The following is a 23626-nucleotide window of genomic DNA, read 5'->3' on the forward strand; positions in this document are numbered from 1 at the left end:
AGTAGATGCCGTCACATGTAGTCTGAACAGTCTTTTTGTATTGTTGGCAAACCAACAATCTGACAGCGACTCCCACTTTCTGTGAGTCTTTCTGGGATAATAAAAAATATTATGGTTCTGCACAAACACGCTCAGCACGCCCGCCATCTTCCTTTGGATCGTGTGAAATTATTCTAATTTCTTTCGGTGGATTTCAGCCCCCCCCCTCCACTATTTGATAATGTCCTACTCTCCAAACTCAACTCTCATAAATAGTAAATGGCGGCTATCTGGTGGTCTTGGGAAATCGTGCGTGTGCAATGTCGGCGCCTTGCTCAAGGGTGTAGTAGATAAGGGAGGGAAGAATCTGCTCCACAAGTGCAATTATCTCTACTTTTAGTCCAGCTGTTCTCAGTAAGCATGCCTTCTTTAATATGTTCCTCATACCTGTTGTATCCGAACTGAATACAAATGACATCCACTCGGTTCACTCTGTGCACTCTGTGTAGCTCGCAAAGCTAGAGCAAAAAAAACTCAATAGGGAACCAGCGAGGCACGCCGTAATGTTGTTTTGACTGAATTGTAGTTATCAGTAGGCCACCGTCATGAAGCTCAATTAGAGCAGCGTGCTAGAAGGCAATCGCTGGGCGGAGGGCTGACTTATCAAGGCGCGGATATTCACTCCGGGCAGAGGAGGCGAGGGATTCCCAATAGGACCCGGAGCCGTGGAGGGCGGCTAATGTACATGATTCACTCTTGGTCTCCCCCGCCGATAGAGCCTAGTCCTGGGCAGAGCGGAAGCGCACGAGATGTGCGCGGCTCCAACACATTGCATGACGCAGACTGTCAAGAGTCAGGAGCCATTCAAAGTTTATCTTGCAATGAGGGTCTACTGTTTAGGGCCTCGAATCAATCAAGAGACGGTGGACATGTTCATTTTTTGTAAACAATGTGCCCAAAGAAGAAAGAATGCTTGACGTCCAATGGGTAATTGTTTTTTAATATAACTATTCACAATGCAAGACACATATTTGTATACCAAAAAAATAAGTTTTTTATAGAGCTGAAGTGTGAACTGCAACATTACTTCACAATACAATGTATCTAAATCCTCCCACATTGCCCACGTGTGAAACTAAATGCAAATGTGTATGCTCGGCCATGTTTAAACCGGAGAACTGTCCAAAAAAGGTTTCCCCTCTGTCCATCATCACTGCATCTGTAATAATATTATTATTAACCATAATAAATTAGCATGACTGCTTCCTTTGTTAACCAGCCGATCCCTAATGGTTTTTCCATAGACGCAATTAAAAACAGGTTTCAGCAGAACTCCACCTGTTGAAAGAGCTTGTGCTGGATACTCTTCTTCTTCTTCTTTACAGGATTTTTAAAAAAAAACGTGTTTGTATATAATAATAAATAAGTACTTTTGACAAACCTGTAGTTGTCTTTTACTTCATTTGTCCTAATTGCCATTTGTGTATTGCTTACTTTTATTCCCCCCCCGCCCCCCCTTCTTCCTCTGTCTCATAAATGCAAGTTCCATGTGCATTGGTTTCATTACAGGCATTGTGAATGACGTCAGCATGCCAACGATGTAATCTCTGTGCGTGTGCGCGTGGGTGGAGGTGAGGCGAGGTCTGTCAAATTTCTCTAGTAGTTATTAAAATAGCTACTAAACATCCACCCAGACTTTTAAAGCGACTCGCGCTCTGATTGGCTGGGCGGCGGTCACGTGGCGTAGTGCAGTCAGTCGCTGTGCTGTGCCTCGAGCCAGCGCTGAGTGGAGCCTGTCTGCCAACAGCTTCAGCAGCGGCTCTATCTGGAACCCACTACACTAACTGACAATTAAAAGAGGCCCCTTTTTCTTCTTATTTCCGAGGACTATTCTTCACCATGGGCGACAAGAAGAGCCCGACCAGGTAATGCGACCGCCCGCTGCCGTTTTAGCTTTGTTCCGCGCGTTTCGGGCTCGATATTTGGATGCGTCTCCCTCACACAGGGATCGTTTCTCCCTTTTTCAGTTGGTATGCCACAGCTAGCTAGAATAGTGCAGTCACTATGGCGGCTTCTCGCTCCCTACAACCCAGTCACTTAAACAGACAAAGGGAATTTTTTCGGAGGGTACGCCTGGCATTCTCCGAAACGCTCTTCCGTCTCGACGTAGCCTTTCGGAGGGTCAATGTCGAAATTGACATTGTTCGATATTGCTTTTGTTAGCCGACATGCTAAGCTCCGATGCCGAGGATTTTAGCAGCGCTCCGCCTGCCCGCTAGCCTAGCTGGCGATACAATCGGACGGTGTGGAGCTTCGCCACTGAGGAGGGGGTTTATTAACCAAGGGGGCTCCACTTGCCGGGTCTCGAACCCCCCCCAAAAAATGTAATGACAACCCCGTGGTTCGCGCTGCACTTGGCAGCCTGTGCTTTTACACAACGTGGCTCGTCTTGCCACCACCTCCTTTGCTTGTTAATTCGTGAAATATGTTGGTGGTGTTTCCACACACACACACACACACGCCAAAAAAAAAAAAAAAAAAAAAAAAAGATAAGCGAGAAAGAAACTAACTTGACCTTAACATTTGTCAGGCCAAAAAGACAAGCCAAACAGACTGCTGATGACGGGTACTGGGACTGTAGCGTCTGCACCTTCAAGAACACCGCCGAGGCTTTCAAATGCAGCATCTGCGATGTGAGGAAGGGCACATCCACAAGGTAACGTAGCTCTCTCTCTCTCCTTCTCTCCCCCTCTCCCTCTCTCTCTCTCTCGTCTGAGCGCCTCCCCCCCCTCCCCCCCCTCCCCCCCCCTGCTCTGCTGGCTGGCTGCAGCAGCATTGCATCGCAATTTAAGCGGATGACAACTTTGATCGACAGCCCATTTGTCTGTGAGGGAACGCGGACTTGTTGACGGACACTCTGCAAACACCTCCCGCCGTTGTCTGGATTCTCCGTAGTTTCTTGTTTTATGCGACTAACACATTGCGTTGCTTTCATGCATTGGTCTAGGTAGGGTGGCTGCCTCACTAGCCAGAGGGTGGGGGGGGGGGGAAGAGGGACCATACTCCATGATGGCTGTACAGCAACAGTGCATCAACAGCGAAAGAGCTGCTCTTTGTTTCTTTTCTTCTCTTTTTTTTTTTTTTTCTTCCATTCTTTCTCATGGAGTGAAACAAGGTGAATGCATGCTCTGCATTTCACCTACCTGTAGGATTGCAGAGGTTCTGCTAATGGTCAGACGAGCCAGCTTTATCGTGCATGTGGTGGATGTACAGTAAGCAGATGACTATTTCCAAGATGATGTTTGTAAATTTGTATTTATACTATTTGTTTTGTGCCATGATAGTTTAAGCCAGTGGCATTTTTTTTGACTGTTACAAAAAAAAAAAACATTCTTTAAATGTCTGTCAACACATTTGTCTATGATTAATCATGTTCGAAACTCAATTTGCCACAAGCGAGTGAATTCACTCATGTTTGTTCTCAGAAAATTTCTCCAGATTAATCATATCGGCGTCTATAGCAACAGGTTTGTATCTCCCCGGACAATTCCCCTGAGCTTCCCTCCGAACGATGTCAGCTGAAGATTTATGGGAAACTGAGAATCACTGTGTGGCCTAATGTCACGACGAGATTCCTTTTTTTGTTGTTTTTGTTTTGGGCTTCCGACACCCCCCCCCCCCCCCCCTGATCGGGGGAATGTTTTTGATGAGAAGTATCGTGTGCTGCGGTGCGAGATTGTTTACTTGTGTCATCACTTGCGCATTGAGATGGAGAGACAGATGAGTCATTTGTGGGTTTGTTGACAAGTCCCCTCCACTCTAACCTTTCCAGCTGTGGTTTTACAATGAGTGGCTCGACAGACACCGTTGGCGCACCACAAGCGGGGAGAACACACCGATGCTGGTTTACTGAAAATCCAAAAGATTGAGCTCAGTCTTAATTGTCTGGCTCCCCTCCCCCTATGATCTTTTCCCGAGCTGCATGCAGCTTAAGACCACAGCTGATAGGTGCAGGCTGAGCCTGCTGCGCTGAGCAGGAAGCAGAGACGAGCATGTCGTAGCCATCCTGCCACTGTGCTTTGGCAACAGCCCAGTTGCCTCTATTTGGTACATTTGAGCGCATGACATCACAGGAGAGGTTGTCTCACATTTCTGTTAGATGTGAATGGTTAACCTTTGATTAATGCAATTGTGTAGTTGTGCGGCTGCCGCTTATTTTAATGAGTACTAATTAGCTGTCTTTTCTTCCCCGTTTGATGTGTACCAGCAAAGGATGGGACGAGGCAACATGCTCTTAGCTAAATGATTCACACTTACGGCTATGTGTGGATGGTTGTCTCGCTGCTTTTATCTGAGGCTCTGCTTTGGATCTGTTTTTATGCAAGAGTGTGTTCACTAATTATAGAGGCCCCTCGCATGCTGGTAGGAGTCGAAAACACCCCTTCTCTCAAAGTTGAAGTTAGATTTGGATCGTCAATTTGTGTTTACTGCAAGATAGGGTGGACTTAGGTAGGTATTGATCCGTGCGGTCATTGGGGCATGATTGTGTTTCAGCGTCTTTTTGAAAGGGCTCGCTGGGAGTGGTGGTAATGTCTGGAAGTGACCTCTTTCCACACACTCCTTCCACAGTCCCCACATAGAGTTTTTATTTTCCTGTGTCCTGGGACAAAGGTCAGTCTGTGTTGACTGTTTTTAAACCTAGTAGGGGGAGCATGTATACGTCGGTTGAAGTTTTGCACGTGCCTTCCACCCATTCCTGAAGAGTTGTTGGTAAAACATGTAGCGGACAAGTCACGGAGAGTCTTACCTGCCCGTCCAACTTGACATTCCTGATCAGATGAATGGTTCCACCCCCTCAAGTGTGATATGGCCATCCCTCATACACAATTAATGTGAGCCACAGTGAGTGAGCGGCTTACACTCTATAGGGGCTTGAATGGCACATTGTCATCTCCCCCCTCCCTGCCAGCGGTAGGCAAGCTAAGTAACTGTGGGTCAATGGAGGCAAGAATGTGTGTTAACGAGGGCCAAACTCTGGCTGCGGCATCAGCATGCAGGAAGAGGCCCCATCTCCCCAGCCCAGAGCAGCCTAACAAACCTGTTGACCCAGTCCAACTCAGTGATGTAACATTACACCCAAGTAGGCTAAATCTAGCCTCCGCCACTCTGACTCTTAAACAAGAAAGCCCTCCCGCTTTTCGCACCTGACCTCGCTGCTAATCTACAAGTCCAAGTAGCCCGAGTGTTCAGCGACTGCATCCAGCGCCTGCTTCTTTGGTAATTGGAGAAGGGCTCGCATTAGCATCTCCGGTGAGACGCATGCGATCATATTCAAATGTTTCTGGCATCCGAACCCGATCGCTGCGTGAACGTGACACCGTGTTGCCGCGCATCAGTTTGCTTTTTGTGGTGGTGTTTGGTATGCACCTCTGTCAGCCCAGGGAGAAACCATTAGGAGCCCTTTTAAAGTTGATTGATGGCAGGGATCACAGGAAGTCTTGAGGTACCTCAGTCTTTGACTGCTCTGCTGTTATCTATGCGCTGTTTCTCTGTTGTCATTTCAAGTAGCTTGCATCTGTGCTTCATGTACCACATAACAAATGGGTGTCTCTCACTGGTTAGCAACATGCAGTGCCCTGACTAGATTAAATAAACCAATTTAAATAGTCTGCAGTTTATCTGAAGCTCAGACCGCAGAGATGACACCGAACCTGAACCACAGCAACCAATATCCTATGTACACAGTAGTGGGAGATACAGGAGTTTATTCATATAGGTGTTGGGTATAAGTTCATTCGTTTAAGCAACTTGATACTTCTTTCCACAGTGTTGTAATGTCGTAGTTCACATGCTGCAAATGTGGTTTCACGATCTAATCAGAATTTTTGTGAGGCGATCTCAATAGCTGGAGTCCAGACGACTAAGCCTGAGCCTAATCAAATGACATGATTTTATTTTTGCACTTCTTAATTTCTTTTCTATCTGTGTCACCAGGCTGTCTGTAATTTTACACTAGGCATCTTGTATGTGTACTCAGACAGCAGGTAAGGCCTCACTGTTAGTGATTTAAAAGTCACCTGTAGCTTGTGTGGACTGACCTATGAGGTAATGTCATGCACAAATATTGTTTGAACATTTTAGGAGACGGAAAGATGTTCACTGGCAAACCTCTGAGTCGACCATAAGCGGTTACTGTAAACCTTTAATGCACTTAAATTAATGTGTTTTGCATTAAGTCTGTGGCTTTATAATACAACCATATGGGAAACCCATAAATCCACAGATTATGAAAGTTAGAACCAGGATTGATGAACACCGATCCTGAAGCCAAGAGTTGGCTGGTGTGGGCAAAAACAAAAAAATTGCATCTCTCTCTTTTGTGTAAGCTTTGATGCTGCACAATGTGTATGTGTGTGTGTGTGTGTGTGTGTGTGTTTTTCTGTCTTTCACAATGATGGAATAGAGCCATTATAATCCGTGGATTCTACCACTGTCACATTAAGGGAAATTGTCTAGGATAATGGAATTACATAAGAGGGACATGCCGGCGCTCAATTTATATCTGCACTTCCTCGCCCACCCCCTGCCCCCACAGCAGCCCCCCCCCCCTGCTCAGAGGAAACTGCTTTTGCTTATCCAGCATTATCAGCATCTGCACTAAAGCCCTAAGCACGAGCGGGTAGCCCTAATCTTTACATGTTAATTGCCGGATTTAAAAGTTCTTAATTACTTCATGGGATTTGGCAGTGTGTGAGTGATTAAATACAGTAGCCAATTTGGCAATTTGACAAATATGGAGAAATGTTGAGAGAGCTGCTGAATCGGGGCTCCTCCCCGCACAAAAAAAAAAGATGAGGCAAATGAGTGCGGCGGCGAGAGAGCCGTGTGAGGGAGTCTTGGGGAAAATACAGAAAGAGGCATATGAGGACAAGAAATGAGGGAGTTGTTAAGTGTGGAGTCACAGCTAGCTGAGGAGTAAAGGGAAAGCGAGGACACGGGGAGAGAGAGCGGTGGAGGGACAGAGAGTCTGGACATTATGTGTGTGTGTGTGTGTGTGTGTGTGTGTGGTGGTGGTGGTGGTGGTGGTGGTGGGGGGGGGGGGGGTATGGATGGCTGCAAGGGGGATGTGCTCACTCAGCCAAGAGTCTCCAGGGGCTAAAGCACATCATTACCCAGGGAGGGAGAGAGATAGTCTGGGCAGCCTCTTCTGTCTTTTTTACCGGCACCACCTTCCATGCAATGGGGGAACGAACGGTACCATTCGCTGCAGATCCAGACTGAATCCAGAGTTGACATCATGAACGTTAAGAACATTTAGTGGCAAAGAATTTGTTTGTTCGTTTGATTCTGGTTGCCTGAGCATTGTGGAGAAACTGGTAGATCTGAGGCCATGTCCTACATTTTCATCTTTTACTACGTTTACACACTACGCCAGAGTTTTAGAGCACCGTAAAACGGGGGACTTCGGAAACGCTCCCGCAGACGGATACGTTTGAAACTTCCGGGGTTACGTCCTGCTGTGGACGGGCGTAAACGCTACTTGATTGGGGTCTTGGTGATCACATGACCGAGCGACGGTTCGACCTCGTCATCGGTCCGAGCAAATAAAAATCTCCGGTCCCTTTTTTTTCGCCATTGCCGTTCTTCCTCCACAGTGGTCTTCTGCAACTAAAAAGAAACTGCAGTGTGTCGAAAAATCTGCTTCCTGTTTTTAAAACAATGCTGAAACGTTCACGTGGACTGAGAAGGTTTAGAGACGTGTTTGTGTGGATGGAGCCTGAGTCTTGGCTACAGCAGCCCGTAGTGGCTTTGTGTTTGTCAGGTTTCCTCGCTTGAGTTTTCTGTGTCTGCTCGCTTGATGCTGTTCCCCTTGTGCACAGGGTGAAAGTGAAGAGGGCTGGGAAGAAGACAAAGGGAGTGACGGAGTGGCAGCGGAGAGGAAGAAAACAAATGAATGATACGCCGCAATGTGACACAGTGCTGCTGCTGGAGGGAGCTCCTACGTGCTTAGTGCCTTTTGCAATGGCTCGTTGTCAGTCTACCCAATGCCAGGCACTTCATAGCCTGATAGAGTTGTCAGTGTGGAGATGAATTGTCTTTTACACACGAGCAGACTCGGGCCGTTAATAATCAACCTTTTAACCGTCAACCTACGATAAGAGTTTTGACCGCTCCGTTACGCAGTTAAAAGAAATGTAAAGAGCCGAGCAAAATTCAGAGAAGGGAGAATAGCCGGTTCCCTGTAAAGGGCAGCCCACATGAAGTGTCCCTGAACCGGAGTTGTCGCTATCACCGGGGCCAACCCCCCTTTTATTTTAATCAGCAGGTGGCAAGCAAGAGGAGCACATGAGCTTGGCTTTGGTCTCGAGGATTAGTAGCATTTATTCCCCTCCAAATAAACTGGGCACACACTGCTCTCTCTCTCTCTCTCTCTCTCTCGCTGCAGACCTTCTCCGTCAGTGACGACGCACGCAAACATCATCAGGGTTTTTTATTCTCCAGTTGCCCATTTTGCGCATACGCCGCAGCTGGCAGTCAATGATGGATTTAACCTGCATGTTACATTGGTTATCATTGCAGCCGGGCCGCTTGTTTAAGCACTTCGACCACAGCAACCGGCATGCGAGGGGCTAATCGTGTCAGTTATGATCCGACGTTTAGACGTAGACGTTTTTCTCTGTTAATTCATCGATCTCCTTTGTTCTTCTCGCACAGTTTGTCTCTTTCAAACGCACCCAAACTCAGACAGTTGGCCTCCTGCAGTCTGTCAGAAGCAGAAAACCAGACTCTCACCAGCCAGCACGGTGCATAAGGCTTTACAGATGTAATAGAAGAGTTGAGAAATCTTTGAGCGATTTCTTTGAATTTCTTTTTCTTGTCCAATAATGTCAGGAGCAACTAAATGTCATGCCTGACCGTTGAGCTATTTTACTGTTTTTAATTTTTTAAAAAGGTCTGCTGTGTAGCAGCTTTCTGAGAGCCTGCTGTGTGCACACAGCGGCTGATTGAAATATGGTGGTTGAATCCACATACATCTCCACAAGGAGTGGAGGGGGGGGACGGTAGCATTAAGCCCTCAAAGTCCTGACTGGAAGGGACTCGTGATGGGATGAATGGTTAATGCCTCTGGTGGGAATGAATGAGGAGGCGCTGTAGCCGCAGGCTGCTCTTCAGGTGCTGTCCTCATTCAACCTCCAGAACACACTTGCTCACACTTGATCACTTTACCCACAGATGGCTGCAGGTGACAACAATGTGACACAGTCACCTCAGGCTGATCAAGAGCGTCCTCGCAGGGGAACACAAGGCCTACATTCCAGTGGTATTCTTATTTGTCATTTTCCCATTTAACATCCCCACGAGTAAACAAATGGGTTTGTTCCTGTTCACTGTTGTCTCATCTCAACATAGTGCCGTGGCGGACCACAGTTGGTATGTACGGATCCTATCCAATGTTAACCGCTGATTTAATTACACAGGTAAAGTGTGTAATAAAGTTTTACTGCCGATCGTTATCAGACGACTTTCTGTTAAAATATGAGATATGGAGATTGACATTAATGCTTTCTTGGCAGCATTTGTTGTTGGCAGCATTGGTGCAACAGCTACAGTACGGCGGTTACATAGAGTTACATTAGTTTGGTGAACCTTTTCCCCCTCAAACTAATTCAGTATAGTTTATCAGCCTAAAGATAATCGTCAATAACTAAGTAATTTATCAAGGAAAGATTTAATATGTAATTTTCCACAGTAAATGTAATATCTTTTGGTCTCACGGATTGATCGAATAACTGAAGATTGGGCTTCATGTGTTTCCGACTGATCGGTTAACCGAGGAAAAAAACGGACAGATAAATAAAACGCCAAGAACAATCGGGCCTATTTAAGTAGCTTTTGTCTGACTAACAGTCCAAAACCTTATTATTATTATTATTATTATTATTATAGGAGACCAAGAAATCCAGCAAATATTTACATTTGTGAAAACAGAAGCGGGTAATTTCTTTGCTAAACAAATCATTGTTTCAGCTCTAGTTACTGCATTAATAGTGAACTTCCTGTAAAGTAATGCACAGATAACCATCCATACCGATGACTCTGTCCTAAGTCATCCACCGCATGCACATGCCACCCGCTTCAGGAAGAAGTGTTTGTGGGGCGGGGGCCATGCGCTCTCTTCCCAGACATACCTCAACGCTCTCTGGAAAGCTTGTCAACGTCGGAAACAATAGAAGCATGCAGGAATATAGACCCGCCGACTGGTTAACAAATTAGAAGCAGCGCAGGCGGGCAGCGCAGGCGGGCAGCTGTGCGCTGCGCTCCCACGCCCTCACAACTGGGAAGGGGAAAGCGTCACGTCTCTCCACGTAACGACCAAGGAGTGCAGCAAGTGTTGCCATAGACAAGTGTGCGTAGATCATCTGTTACATGGTTGCCAGCGCATCATAACCAAAGCCTTGTGAGTCGCATTCAGTATCTGTGAGATGTGCGCCAGGCCGAGGCTGTGAAGGTCCTTCAGTCCTGTGTGTGTCTGTGTGTGTGTGGGGGGGGGTATGCATATGAATGGAGGATTCATGTTTGTGCACAACTTTGCACTTCATTGAGGACAAGGAGCCCACGTTCGTACTGCGTAGATGTGGTTGTTTTCAAAGTCTGAATGAGAGAGTGGGTGGCGTTTAAATAGTCTGAGCTCTTCGGTGGGCTGTCCATGGTCAAAGAATACTGTTCTCTCTCTCTCTCTCTCTCTCTCTCTCTCTCTCTCTCTCTCTCTCTCTCTCTCTCTCTCTCCCCCTCCCTCTTCGATCAGCTGTCTGCCACTGCATTCACTCGGCCTGGCAGGAAATAATTGCTTGTCCTCCACACAGCACTTCAAATAAAAGAGCTGTGTTAATGAGGGCTTTCCTGCGCCTCCCCCCCTCTCTCTGTCTATATATCACACTCGCCATCGCTCGCTCACTCTCTTCATTACTCTCTGTGTAGTGCTCATTGTTTTTTTTGCCTTCTCTCGAAAGAGTTTCCCTCTGCAACAGCAGCCGCAGTCTTTCTCGCCCCTTGGCTGGTGGCGTCTGCTGCTCCCGGCCAACGAGAGCGCCAGCTGAGCAGAGGTGTGTCCGTCTCTGGGATGGTTCTGGCCGAGCGGAGCCGTCTAACTGCGGGTGTCAGTCTGACTGAATTAGGAGCTTTTACGCATGATGATAGTTATTTCAAAGCGTCCCGTGGAGGGAGTCCCACACTCCTCCCTCCCCCAGACGGTGGAATTTAGGGCCAAGCATGGGAGGAGCTGTCAATCATGGCCTATTGTTGTGCAAAGGGGAGGTAATAAGCTGTAAGCCCTCACAGGGGGAAATGATTCGACAGCAGGCTTTGCACACTTGACACTCTCTCTCACACACACACACACACACACACACACACACACACACACTCTCTCACTCGCGCGCGCTGAATCCCCAGGAATATATTGGCAGCAGTGGGAGGTTGGAGCAATCTCTGCAATTGGGCCCTGGAGTTCACTCCTGGTCCCGCTCCCGGGATCGTTTCCAGTGCCTCTTGTGAAGCATAAATGTTTGCGTTTTGATTTGGATGTTTACAGAATCATTTTCTGCAATGTCGTCGTGAAATTAGGACATTCTACGCTCAACAATGTGGTCATAATTCAGTTTGAATATGAAGAGTTTTTCTTTTTTAAAGCAGAGGGTGGATTTCTTTCCCCAGCTGTTCAGGGCCACACACACACACACGGCAGAGCGTGGCTGTGCTAAGCCGCGATGTGTGGTCAGTAAATAAATAATGGGGCAAAGAGAGCGGTGGCTCTATCATGCCAGCAGCAACTCATGGCTGACTTACAACTGGCACTGAATCACTGCTTAACTACCGGAGACGCTGCTGTTGCCGCTGCTGCTGCTGTTGCCGCTGTTGCCGTTGCTGTTGCTGTTGTTTTTGCTGCTGTAACAAATCTTGGACTCTGACCAGGGCTTCATCTCCGCAACAGGCAAAAGAGGCGTGGAGTTTAACAATATCTCCTTCACCGCCTCCTTGGCTAACCGCTCTCACTGCCAGATACAATTATTTCTTGTCCTGTTGGATACTTGTGAGCGATCACAATCTGTTTACTCGCAGATGAGTGTTAGAGAGACCTCCCTCCGCCCCACAAAGAAATAACATTATTTCACAAGGCGTCTGTGAGCAGAAAACCTGAATTTTTTGTCGCACTTTTTCAGCGGCATGTTTGGGGATTTTCCCACCACACGTCAACCTCAGATCACTAATCCAGAGGTACTCGATGGACCCAGAAGGGGGGGAGGTGTATTATGTCAGTGACAGAGTAACGGGGACAGAGAAATCCAGAAGGCTCAGAAGTGTACTGGAATTTAGAATTGAAACGGCAACACGGGCGAGGAGGTCCAATGCCGTGAACTCCTAATTAGCACTTCCTAATTAATTGTTTTTATTCATGTAATCACCGAAGCATTCAAAATAATTGACAGTCGTAGTTACTTACTTAGCACTATGTCGAGGAGCGCCGGTACTCAACATGGGTAGTCATGTTCTCCCGAGACGGAGGTAACAAAAGCTGGCACATGTCCGTGGGGTGCCCCTCCCACACAGTTTTGTCGAGCGGCTGCTTTACAAATGAACATGCGAGGGATTTTGTCTTCTACAGAATACACACCGCATCCTGTCCCATTCAAAACGGCATTAACTTCATTTTTAATTATTAGGCTATTGCTCAATATTTCAGTAACTTATAATTCTCTGGTTTTAGTCTCAGGCTGAGCCTAACTTTCCTTCTGAGGGGTCTCTGGCTGGTTAATGAAGAACGTGTTAGAATATAGAAGGCACTGTACTAAAGGTGCTGTGATGGTCTTACAATGTTCAAGTAGCCTGTTATAGTCTGTCATCTCGCCTTTTCTCGCTAAAGCTTTTTTATTAAAGAACGCCCGTATAGCATTATTTTAGACATCAGTGACAAACCAACAGCTGTTTATTTCGAGGGCTGGATATCGTTTGAAATGACCTGTATGGGAAAATGAGTGGGGAAACAGAGCTGTATGGGTTGAACAGATGATGGGAATGTATGCTTTCCAAAAGTATCTGTAGTATTGTTGGGGAACGCACATTTGTTTGTTAAACAAAACGTGTCACTCCGCCCGTTGCGTCCACACCTGAGCTTCGAGCATTACATGTGTGCACCTGGTTCATCAAAGCAGTTGCACAACGGTTTTGACGTGAAGAAGCGACACGTTGTTTTGGCCCACATTTAGGTGGTCGACCCTATGATACAAAGGGCCTTTTGAGTTGGGGAGGCGGGGGCAACCCTGGAAGTACTTCCTCTTGATTGAAATGGAATTGGGGATCTATTTGATGGGAACAGGACAGCGTTGGCAATTCTAATGCCCAAAAGGGAGGGAAAGTGAACTTCACTCATGGGAGGCCCCCAGAGGGTGCCTAACACAATGCCAGCAGGTAGAAAGAGCGCCGGGCTTCGGAGAACCAAGGCTCCTAATGGATACTGGATCAACGGCTGGGCCCAGAGCTCCTCAGCACTCACCACAGGCTGCGTATTGATGGAATGTGAGGCGAACATAACGGCATGATGCTCTATTATGCCCCGATTGATCGGCTGCGCTCTCTCCGTCTGTAATAGGCCGCAGCAGGGGGAGACTTAATGAGCTTGGTGGAGCAGGACAGAGAAAAAAGTTGCAAAAATAATTGGATTGTCCGACTTTTATATATATATATATATATATATATATATATATATATATATATATATATATATATATATATATATATATATGGTGGGTGACTGTGGGTCAGTGGTTAGCAGGTCTGTCTTTCAATCAGGGGGTTGGTGGTTCAATCCCTGCCGTAGTCAATGTGTCCTTGAGCAAGACACTTAACCCTGAATTGTTCCCTGTAGCTGTGTCTACAGTGTATGAATGTAACATGATTGTAAGTCGCTTTGGATAAAAGCGTCAGCTAAATGACATGTAATGTGAATGTAATATATATATATATTTTTTTTTTTATATAAATGCTTGGCTCCCAAGACAGACAGGCCGAGTGTAGAGTCAGTGGTGAAAGGGTGCAGAAACGCGAGTAACTGGACTCGCAATATATGATGTTGCCATATTGAACCACTGAGGCGAACCACTTGACAGCTGTCTGAAAACCCCTCTCCACAGCGAGCCGCTGAAATCGGCGCCCTCAGCGCCCGACACACTTCTTCTGTTTGCTGCTAGAACATTCCCAAAAGCAAAGCCAAAAACATGATGTTTTTGGCTTTTCGTTATTTATTTCTAATTTATTTTGGGGGGGGGGGGACTTTCTCAGCAGTGGCTCTGCTGACAAGAGTTTCTACAGATTCCCGACTCGACCACAGGTCTTCCAAAGCGGTCCCGGGGATCAAGGGGCGTCCTCGCCTCTGCAGGGATATAAACAAAAACTCCTGCCAGGGCTAGAATTTGGAAGGGCCGGCCGGGAGACACGCAGCGTGCGAGCGCAACTTGCTGTGTTCCCGTCGAGGGGCCTCCTGAGCGGCCCGTCGAGCCGTGCCAGGCTGTTTTGTTTGCCCGCTAAGCTTTTCAACTGGTTTACTCCTCACCATGCATGCCCAGTCCTGGCCTGTGATTAGCCACGCTGCTGGCTGCAGTATGGTCTCAGCTGAGTCAAAGCCCCCGTCTCTCTCTCTCGCTCTCTCTCTCGCTTCCCCGAGGTCCTCTGCTTCCCCTCCAGATGCTGCCAGCTGGTGTCCATTATGCTGCAGGTGTGCGTGTTGGCTCAGACGATCTGACTCGGGCGCAGCGTTTGTTTTCCCTCTCAAATTCAGGCTCTGCTCATCTGCACAGCTGATGGAGCGAGAGGCTGCATCCTGCATGTTTGTAACATTTCTGTAAATTGACTTTTTGAGACTATCGAGTGAAGGGCCTCTTTTAAGGACTTCTTTGAAAGTCCTCCCCGCTTTTGCAGTTTTTTTTCTCCCAAATGTCAATGAGTTCAGGAATGTTTGAAAATAAGACGAGCGCTGGTCGCTGGTGAGCTCAGTGAGCGGAGCAGCTACGCTAAGCCATGTCGAACTGAATCTGAGTCTGTGACAAATGGGGCCAACCCTGCAGTAATCAGATTAGAGGACCTAAGTGACGCGCTGCAAATGTCCCACCTTGTGATCCGCCGCGTTCATTTTATTACAGCCGTGAGCTAACGAGATTAGCCCTCAAAACGGAGCCGCCTCAACAGGAAGTGTCTGTGCAAACCGAACTCTGCGCCAGCCCGTGTTCCTTGCCGGCACGCTGGTTCAGTCCCTCGCTCTTTGTCAGCTGTAGTGTGACTGCATTGGTGCGTAGCCAGCAGAGTCTGCTCGCAGCGCCGCTACGAGGCTAATCCATCTCTGTGCCCCTCCACAGGAAACCCAGGATCAACTCCCAGCTGGTCGCCCAGCAGGTGGCTCAACAGTACCCGATGCCTCCGCCGCCCAAGAAGGAGCGGCGAGAGAGGAGCGAGCGCACAGACAGGGAGCGCCCGGATGGCGAGGGCGAGCGAGCCAACGGGGAGGGACGCCCGGAGGCTGAGCGTCCAGAGTTGGTGAGGCCGGAGGGAGACCCCCCCGAGAAGGAGAAGGAGAAGGAGGAGGAGGAGGAGAAAGAGAAGGAGAAGGAGAAGAGCGACACCGAACAACAGCCCATCATGGACAAACCGAACAAAGAGAAGGAAATCATCGCAGCCGTCACGAAGAAGCCCAGCAGCAAAAAGACCAGGTCAGTGCACATGCCGAGTCTTCACTTCTCCGCATGTCCTATTTGCTGGTATTATCCTCACCTCTTGTCTTATCTGTGCCCCCCAGACCCAAATCGGACAACCAGCAGAGCCCGCCCAGTGACAAACACAGCATACAGTCTGGCAAATCAGCAACAAAGACCAACAAGAACTCTCACATTTCCAGGTGTGTAGCAGCCTCTCGTACTCGGCGCCTCTTTGCCAGAACACGATGAATACACAGCACTTCATGCAGTCGGCTAGTGGGAAAACCTCAAATGATCTTTTACACTAAACGCCCACGCTCACTTTATGTACACCCGTTCCGATGGTTCATGTGTCACCCGGCGAATTGAGCAGTTTAGTGTAACCGCCCCCGCGGCGCCGGCAGCCTCCCCCTCGTTGTTTGCCGTTTCTGGTTGTTAACATCTGTGTGTCTGTGCCCCTTCAGGCCCAAGCTGAAGAACATCGACCGGAGCACCGCTCAGCAGTTGGCGATCACCGTAGGGAACGTGACGGTGATCATAACAGACTTTAAGGAGAAGACCCGCTCCTCCTCCACGTCCTCGTCCACCATCACGTCCAGTGCGGGCTCCGAACAACAGCACCAGAGCTCCGGCTCCGAGAGCATGGACAAGGGCTCATCGCGGGCCTCCACGCCCAAAGGGGACCTCTCTGTGGGGCACGACGAGTCGTTCTGAGGTCCCGTACCCCATTTCTTTTTCCTCACTGCCCTCAACCCCACTTCACCGCGCCCCCCCCTCATCCATCGCCCCCCCCCAAACACACACACACACACACACACACACACAAACAAACCCACATGTTTCTGGACACTATGGATCCCATATGGGGAGAGATATCACCTTTCCCATTGGTGCCCTGCCTCACCCACCCACCCACCCCCGGCTGCGGAGCGGAGTCGGATGTCTGAGAGGAACAGTGCAGTGAGCCTGCAGCAAGGGCCCTGTTGGGCGAACTCCCCTTGTGGGTTACAACGCGTGGAACGCCCCCCCCCCCCCCCCCCCCCCCCCCCCCCCCCACACACACACACACACACACACACACACACACACACACACACAACCTCCCCTGCGGTAGCATCCAGACACTTGTATGTATTGTTTTATATTTCTATGTGGATGTGAGGCCAAATCGACCTATTTTGTTTTTGTAAAGAAGAATTCTTCGCTGGGCACAATAACACCATCATTTCAGTAACTTTAAACTATTATTACCCTTATTTATTACCTGTTGCACCTGTATACTTTGATATTCTCCTTTTTTTTTATGTTGAAGCTTTGCTGTGTAGCCCCGCCGATCGATCATTCCTTCAGTGTTTTTATGACGAAGATGACAGGACAAGACTCGAGTCACGCAGATGTACACACACACACACACACACACACACACACACACACACTGGTGCTAGATACACTGTGAAGCGGTTTTGCAGATCTGGGATTGCCCATTCACTCAAATGTGACAGAGTGCTGATGAATCAAATTCTCATTCACTTTTCTCAATAACACTGTCGGGACCTTCACCGGGTCCGTCTTGGTCTGTACAGGTCAAGGTTCAGACTCCTGACCTTTTCAACTAGATTGTCTATGATTTAGTATGCTATAGCAGAGCTCTTATACAGTATCTTATGTCCTTAACTGTACAGTGTAGGCCGTTGTGTAAAACACTAAAAGCTGTTGATATTTTCTGCATTCCGTACTTGGATATTGAGTTTTTCTTTTCTTTTCTTTTCTTCTGGCTAAAGGCAGAGCTGTCCTCTCAGCTCCGGAGCCAGAGTTTGTGTCTGTGGTGACTGAAGGGCGGTCCCACGCAGTTTCCACTCGGTAAAACCATATGGAACTGTAACATAGACCCGTTGTGTCAAGCTGTTGTGAATCGATTCCATCCTTTCTTTTGCTGTGGTCCTAAAGACTGCTTTGAATCTTCATTCTCTCAACCCGATATCCCAGAAAAAGGAGTGCAAAGATTGACAATTCAGTTGATTTCTATTTTTTTTTAATTATTTTTTTTATTAATTTAAGACTCCTGGAAAAAAAAAAAGAATATTGCAGTAGACAATAGAACACAATTGCCCTTTAAATTTTTTAAACAGCGAGGCTTACTAAAGGGTTTTAATTCACTTCCACCTTAGCTGATACTAGACCAACATAATTTCCTTTAACTGTATGAAATTGTATAAAGAATAAATGTGTATATCATATCTTAGTTTTATTTATTGAAGGACCAAAGGAATTTCATAATGACATGATACATAGACAGATAAATAACAATTTGAATTGCAATTATCTAATGTGTGAGATGAATAACAGTTTAAATAAAGACTAATATAATCCATGTAAATGGTGTTCTTATTGTCCACTTGTCTCTGTGCACGCCTAAATCGGGGGAAGGGGGGCAGAGGAGTGTCGGCGGTGTGAGTCGGGAGGACGCTAGCGGCTCCACGCTCAGGGGGTGGATCTGGCCTCGCAGTGAGAACTGTGGGGGGGTAGCGGGGAAGAGGTCTGGGGGTCTGCTGGGTCGAAGCCTTCGGCCTCAGTGAGACCCGTCTTCGCTCTGCTGGACTACCGTAGTGCGTGTAGCTCCCATAACAACAGAGGCCCTGGAGCAACTAAATCCAGGGTTAGATGACGTTAACAAGTCCCCACCCCCCCGACCCCCACACAAAAAGATACCCACCTCTATCTATATATATCTCTCTATATATATAGAGAGATATATATATATACACACACACACTAACACACTAGTCTCCCCACTATCTGTGGGGCGAGACTTGATCTGTGTCGACCAAAAGCGTTGCAGTGTCACACGTAGGGGTGATAATCATAAGTGGGGTCGTAAGCAATGTGTTCATGGGTTATAGTTTTTTGTTTTCTTTGTTTTATCTTCCTGCTCTTTAAACGCTATGGTTAATATGTAATGATGTACTTTATTGCATACAAATATGGAATCAGTGTTCAAAGTGAGGAAAAGCAATGTGAATAGAACAAAACAAATAAGAAGTGGGAATGTCGGGGGGAGGGGGGGGGAATATGTTTTGTCCAATTTCTACTGAGGATAAAACAACAGCTAACAAACCCAGCTTTGTAATGCAAACTGTTAGAACTGGGCCTAAAAAGCCATCTTTTCACCTGCCTTATCTGCAACCACGTTCACTTGACCGAGTACTCCAACAGAAAGGATTCATTGTTAAATTATTGACAAATGGCCATTTGCTGAGTATATGAATTATTGCTTGTACATAGAATTTTAAAACACTATGAATGATGGCATCGGAGCTGAAGTCTTTTGTTTCCTGTTTTTCTTTTCCGCACAAGCAGTTCTGTTCTTGTGTGCGACCAGTAACCTTAATTTACTGTGTAAAGATGGTTACATTTTTTTAGCTTTTGTTTGTCAGAGACCCAAATATAGAAGGCTTGTTTACTGACTGTATAACCTTAACCGTGAATTCCCAATTAAGTGTATTATACAAACTCATTTCTTGCTATAACAATGTCTTGTACAATGCTTTTAAAGTTATTGCTCGGTTTGAAAAAAGACAAAAGGACAAAAAAAAAAAAAAAAAAGTACAATAATCCATTCTTTGTTTAATGCTTTTTTGTTTTGTTAAACTTATAGCTGATGTGTCATTGTTTCCCCTCGTGAAATGGTCACATTATGTTCCCGGTGTGGAAAAAGTATGCAGCATTTTCAGCAGTTCACGGCTCCTTGTCTTAGCTTATAATGTTAAAATAATACATGTTTCTGGCATGTGCACGACTTTGCGCTTATAGGCTAACGTTTTATCATTTCTTTTCTCTCCTCCGCTTCAAATAGAAACGTCTATTTATGAATTTTGCTTGTAGTTTTTCACAAATAAAATTGTTAAAGTTATCTTATTTCCTGGCTGCTTTGTGTCCTTTCAAAACAAAAAGAAAAAAGTATGTTACTCCACCACGTGTATTTTGGCTCGTCGGTTGCTTTTGTACGCCGTCGCATAACAGGAAGTGTGTTATGGATCTGAGGCGGCAGACTATTGATTGAGATGTCCCGGGGAGTGTGTGTGTGTGTTCATAGTGGAGGACGGCCTCCACAGTGACACATGACAGCTGTCAATCATGTCTCGGTAAGCAGCCCACTAATGCTCCGGCCAATGGCTGCATTCCTCTTGTTGCCGCCGGTGATCCGTACAGCCCACTAATGCTCCGGCCAATGGCTGCATTCCTCTTGTTGCCGCCGGTGATCCATACAGCTGGTCCGTCCGCGGAAGGAAAAAAGTGGACGCTCACGTCGGAGACGAGGATGAAATGACTTGAATTTGAATGTCCAGCACTCCTTGTTGCCTTTTCAAAACCTTTTTCACTAACTTCACTCCTCGTTCTCTCTTGTTTTCCCACTTTTCGATGACTCTGCTCCATCCATCCATCCGTCCACAACCTTGATTGCTCCCCTCATCCCTTCATCCCTTCACCCCTCACCCATAATCTTCTCGTCCCTTCATCCCTCACTATTAATTCCTTTATCCCCTCTTTCCTTCACTGTTAATCTCCTCATCCCTTCATCCTTCACCGTTAATCTACTCTTCCCCTCATCCCTTCATCCTTTGCTCTTCGTGCCCCTCCTCCCTTCATCACTATTAATCCCTTTATCCTCACTCTTCTTCCCCTCATCCCTTCATCACTATTAATCCCTTCGTCCCTCACGCTTCTTCCCTTCATCCCTCACCCTTCAACCACCACTACTCATCCCTCTACCCTCTTCCTTTCATCTGTCACTATTTATCCCTTCATCCCTCTGCCTTCATCTTTCGCCCTCTTCCTTTCATCCCCTCATGCCTTCATCCTCAACTCTTCTTCCCCTCATCCCTTCATCACTATTAATCCCTTCATCCCTCACTCTTCTTCCCTTCATCCCTCACCCTTCAACCACCACTACTCATCCCTCTACCCTCTTCCTTTCATCTGTCACTATTTATCCCTTGATCCCTCACCCTTCATTCCTTCATCCTTTGCCCTCTTCCTTTCATCCCCTCGTGCCTTCATCCTCAACTCTTCTTCCCCTCATCCCTTCATCAATCTTCTCCTCATCCCTCACCCTTTATTCCACCTTTACTGCACCACCTTTGCGCTCCGCCATGCGTACTGAACCCTTCTCAGTGTTAGTGCCGTGGCCTTTGTCAGTGAGGGGACGTTGGCATTCGTGGAAAAGAAAAGAAACAACGAGTCACATTTACATATATGAATCTCTTTGTCATTCTGGATATTAATAACACGAGTCACACTTTCTGCTCCTTATCTAATCTGATTCTTTCTCACCAGTTTCCGTGTAAAACCATACCCCCCTTATTAAAATCCATGCACCGTGCACTAATTATGCACTGTGAGCTCACACTCAACTGGGGAATATAGCACATTCAATAATTATGGAATGGTTACCATTGAACTAGCAGAGAAGAATGAAGTGTTTATGCACGTTGTTATGGGCAGCCGTCCTCTTTACACCTTGCAAGATAAAGATCATCTGTAGAAATAATTATTTTTAATTCTTTGAGTACATTCTTAACGAGCTGGAATACTTTACTCAACTTTTACAGTGGTAACAGTAAAACTTGAGTAAAGTGTCCTCAAAGCAGCAGTTCCTCTGGGCTGCACGTCCCCAGGTATCCTTGGTTCTAAACCGGCACCTGCTCCAGGGCCGCTGGGGAGGGAGGAGAGAACCTCTCCCTGGAGGGGTGAATGAAGTATATCGTTAAAAAAAAGAAAATTGCTTTCAGGTCACTACCCAAGTATAGCAAGGGCAAAAAAACACCCCGGACAGAGGAGGGGCTTTCAAGACATTGAAATAAAATGTGCCATTTGATGTCAAAAATTGTCAAAGTTGGCCTTTTGCTTTTGATGGTGCCATTGTGCTGTTTGTTCATCAGGTTCGTCAAAGTCCGTATGAATCCAAACAGAGCAGGATATCAGTTATCAGCAATGTATCCTATGGAACGCTATGAAAGAATGATGATGAGGAAGCAGAAACGCGAGAGCGTAACCTCGGTGTCTCTCGCTCATCAAAACCGAACCCCGCTTCCTTTCTGTCACCGCCCATCGATTACAAGAGAGAAGCAGACAAAAGCCTCCCTGGAGTCGTTCCCGTTTGAGTGGTCCAACCACATGGCTGTCCTCGAGGCCTTAGATCCACATGTGGAGGAAAGGGTTGAACATCTGCGCATGATAAAAAGCACCACTTCTGTGTGAAGGGGAAAAATCAAGAGGCTCGACGCGGAGCGATGGCAATGTGCGGAGCAGAAGGTGAACGGCGAGCCGCGTTTCCTTTCAAAGCGCAGATTCTGTGATGTTTTAAGGCTGAGTGCTCCGGAAGACAGGCGGGTTTAAAGAGACGCGTGTCATCAGCGACACATTCACTCGCGTTTGTTGTTTTATTATTTATTTAATTTGTTTTTTTTACCAGTGAGCCGGAGTCGTCAAGAGGCAAATTTAAGGGTAGTCATTAAAATTCCGCTTCTCCTTCACTACACTCCTCCATCTGTACAGTATCAAGTTGATCTTGTCAAAAATGAAATAAAAAATCATGTCGTGCAAGTTTACGTTTGTGCTTAAGTGAGAAGAATCTAACCTGTTGAACCCCAAATCACACACTTACAATTATAGACGAGTAGCTTTATGTTGGTGCCAAGTGCAAAACGACAAGGAGAAGAAATACAGTCATATGTCATATGCATGAAGAGACACAATTGAAAAAACGTGTTCTGATTTCTTCTTCTTTTGATTTCTGGCAGACGAGGCACAGGAAGTGCAGAAACGCATTTTTAAAAAAAAAATAAAAATGTTTGCCAACGGAGATGATGTCAGCGCTTATTTGTATAAAGAGCTGGTAAGTGAAATCAGTGCACTCGGGCCTCAGAGGAGAGAAGAGATCCGAGCCCTTAAGACGCATGTTATTGCCAGGATTAAACGGGGCCTTAACTTGCTTTCGATAATTACCACGCGGCATTCACCAGCTGAAACATTCTGCTGAAGTATGATGTTGTATTTGACACGTGTATTTGGCTCATAAACCCCACCATTTTAAAGAAAAAAGAAGATTAAAATTCTCATGAAAACCAATAATCCGACCAACCTTCCTCAAATCTTGTTGATCAGCAATAAACGTAACAGGTACCAGCCAATCAGAGGCAGAGTGGGCGGGTCTTTTGCAGGTAGGGGGGGGGGGGAAACAAATCTATTAAACTACCGTAAACAACAGGCAGAACATCTCCTGCTACTTATTTCTCATTATTTTGGGGGGCGTGGCTGATAAAGTGTGGTCACATCCTGTGTGTTTTGGTTCAAAGCTCCCCACCGAAGACATCGGCAGAAATCAACCAGCTTCATTTGGCACCCTGACAGTCAATGCGGACCAGCAGTGATCTAATAAGGCCGGGTGTCACCAAGATGAATATCCTCTTGCATTTCGATCAATAGTTGTTGTTTTTTTAAATATTGAATTGTTCTGAACATCCTGTTTTCCCGCTCATGAGAGCGGGAAACCGTTCATATGAAAAAAGCATATTGTGAAACATAAACCCCGAGCAGTCCCAATGTAACCTCCCCAGCCGTAAACAACGGAGGGAATCACTTATTCGACGCCTATCAATCAATATGACATCGACCTCCACTCCGAGGGAATGAATTTGTCTTTGCCGACAGTGCTGTGTGTAATTGCGGCGGTGCGATGACGATAGCTCGTTTCAGAGTCGTGTATTTATGGCCAGACATCAGACTAAAAAAGAAAGAGCTCGACGTGATTATGACAAAGCCGATGAAGATGTCTCAATCAGACTGCGTGCCACACCGCAGCCCACCGCGGGAGCTCGAGTCCACGGGGGGGGGGGGGGGGTTTA

The 23626-nt window shown here is 46.7% G+C and overlaps 1 protein-coding gene across 1 annotated transcript; it reads left to right on the forward strand.

The window, feature by feature from the left end:
* Positions 1–1687: 1687 nt before the first annotated feature.
* Positions 1688–18099, forward strand: rybpb (RING1 and YY1 binding protein b). Its single transcript, XM_034532934.1, has 5 exons — positions 1688–1904; positions 2570–2695; positions 15387–15737; positions 15824–15922; positions 16187–18099. Exons 1-5 carry the CDS (start codon positions 1879–1881, stop codon positions 16434–16436), a joined length of 852 nt encoding a protein of 283 aa, XP_034388825.1. The 5' UTR covers positions 1688–1878; the 3' UTR covers positions 16437–18099.
* Positions 18100–23626: the final 5527 nt, after the last annotated feature.

Source organism: Cyclopterus lumpus, chromosome 5 (assembly GCF_009769545.1).
Source record: "Cyclopterus lumpus isolate fCycLum1 chromosome 5, fCycLum1.pri, whole genome shotgun sequence".
NCBI lineage: Eukaryota > Metazoa > Chordata > Actinopteri > Perciformes > Cyclopteridae > Cyclopterus > Cyclopterus lumpus.

Excerpts from the sequence above, each read along its gene's own strand:
- rybpb (XM_034532934.1), top strand. The coding sequence starts at position 1,879 with ATGGGCGACAAGAAGAGCCCGACCAG. Across the intron at positions 2,696-15,386 it reads AGGAAGGGCACATCCACAAG|GAAACCCAGGATCAACTCCC; the intron begins GTAACGTAGCTC and ends GCCCCTCCACAG. Across the intron at positions 15,738-15,823 it reads CCCAGCAGCAAAAAGACCAG|ACCCAAATCGGACAACCAGC; the intron begins GTCAGTGCACAT and ends TGTGCCCCCCAG.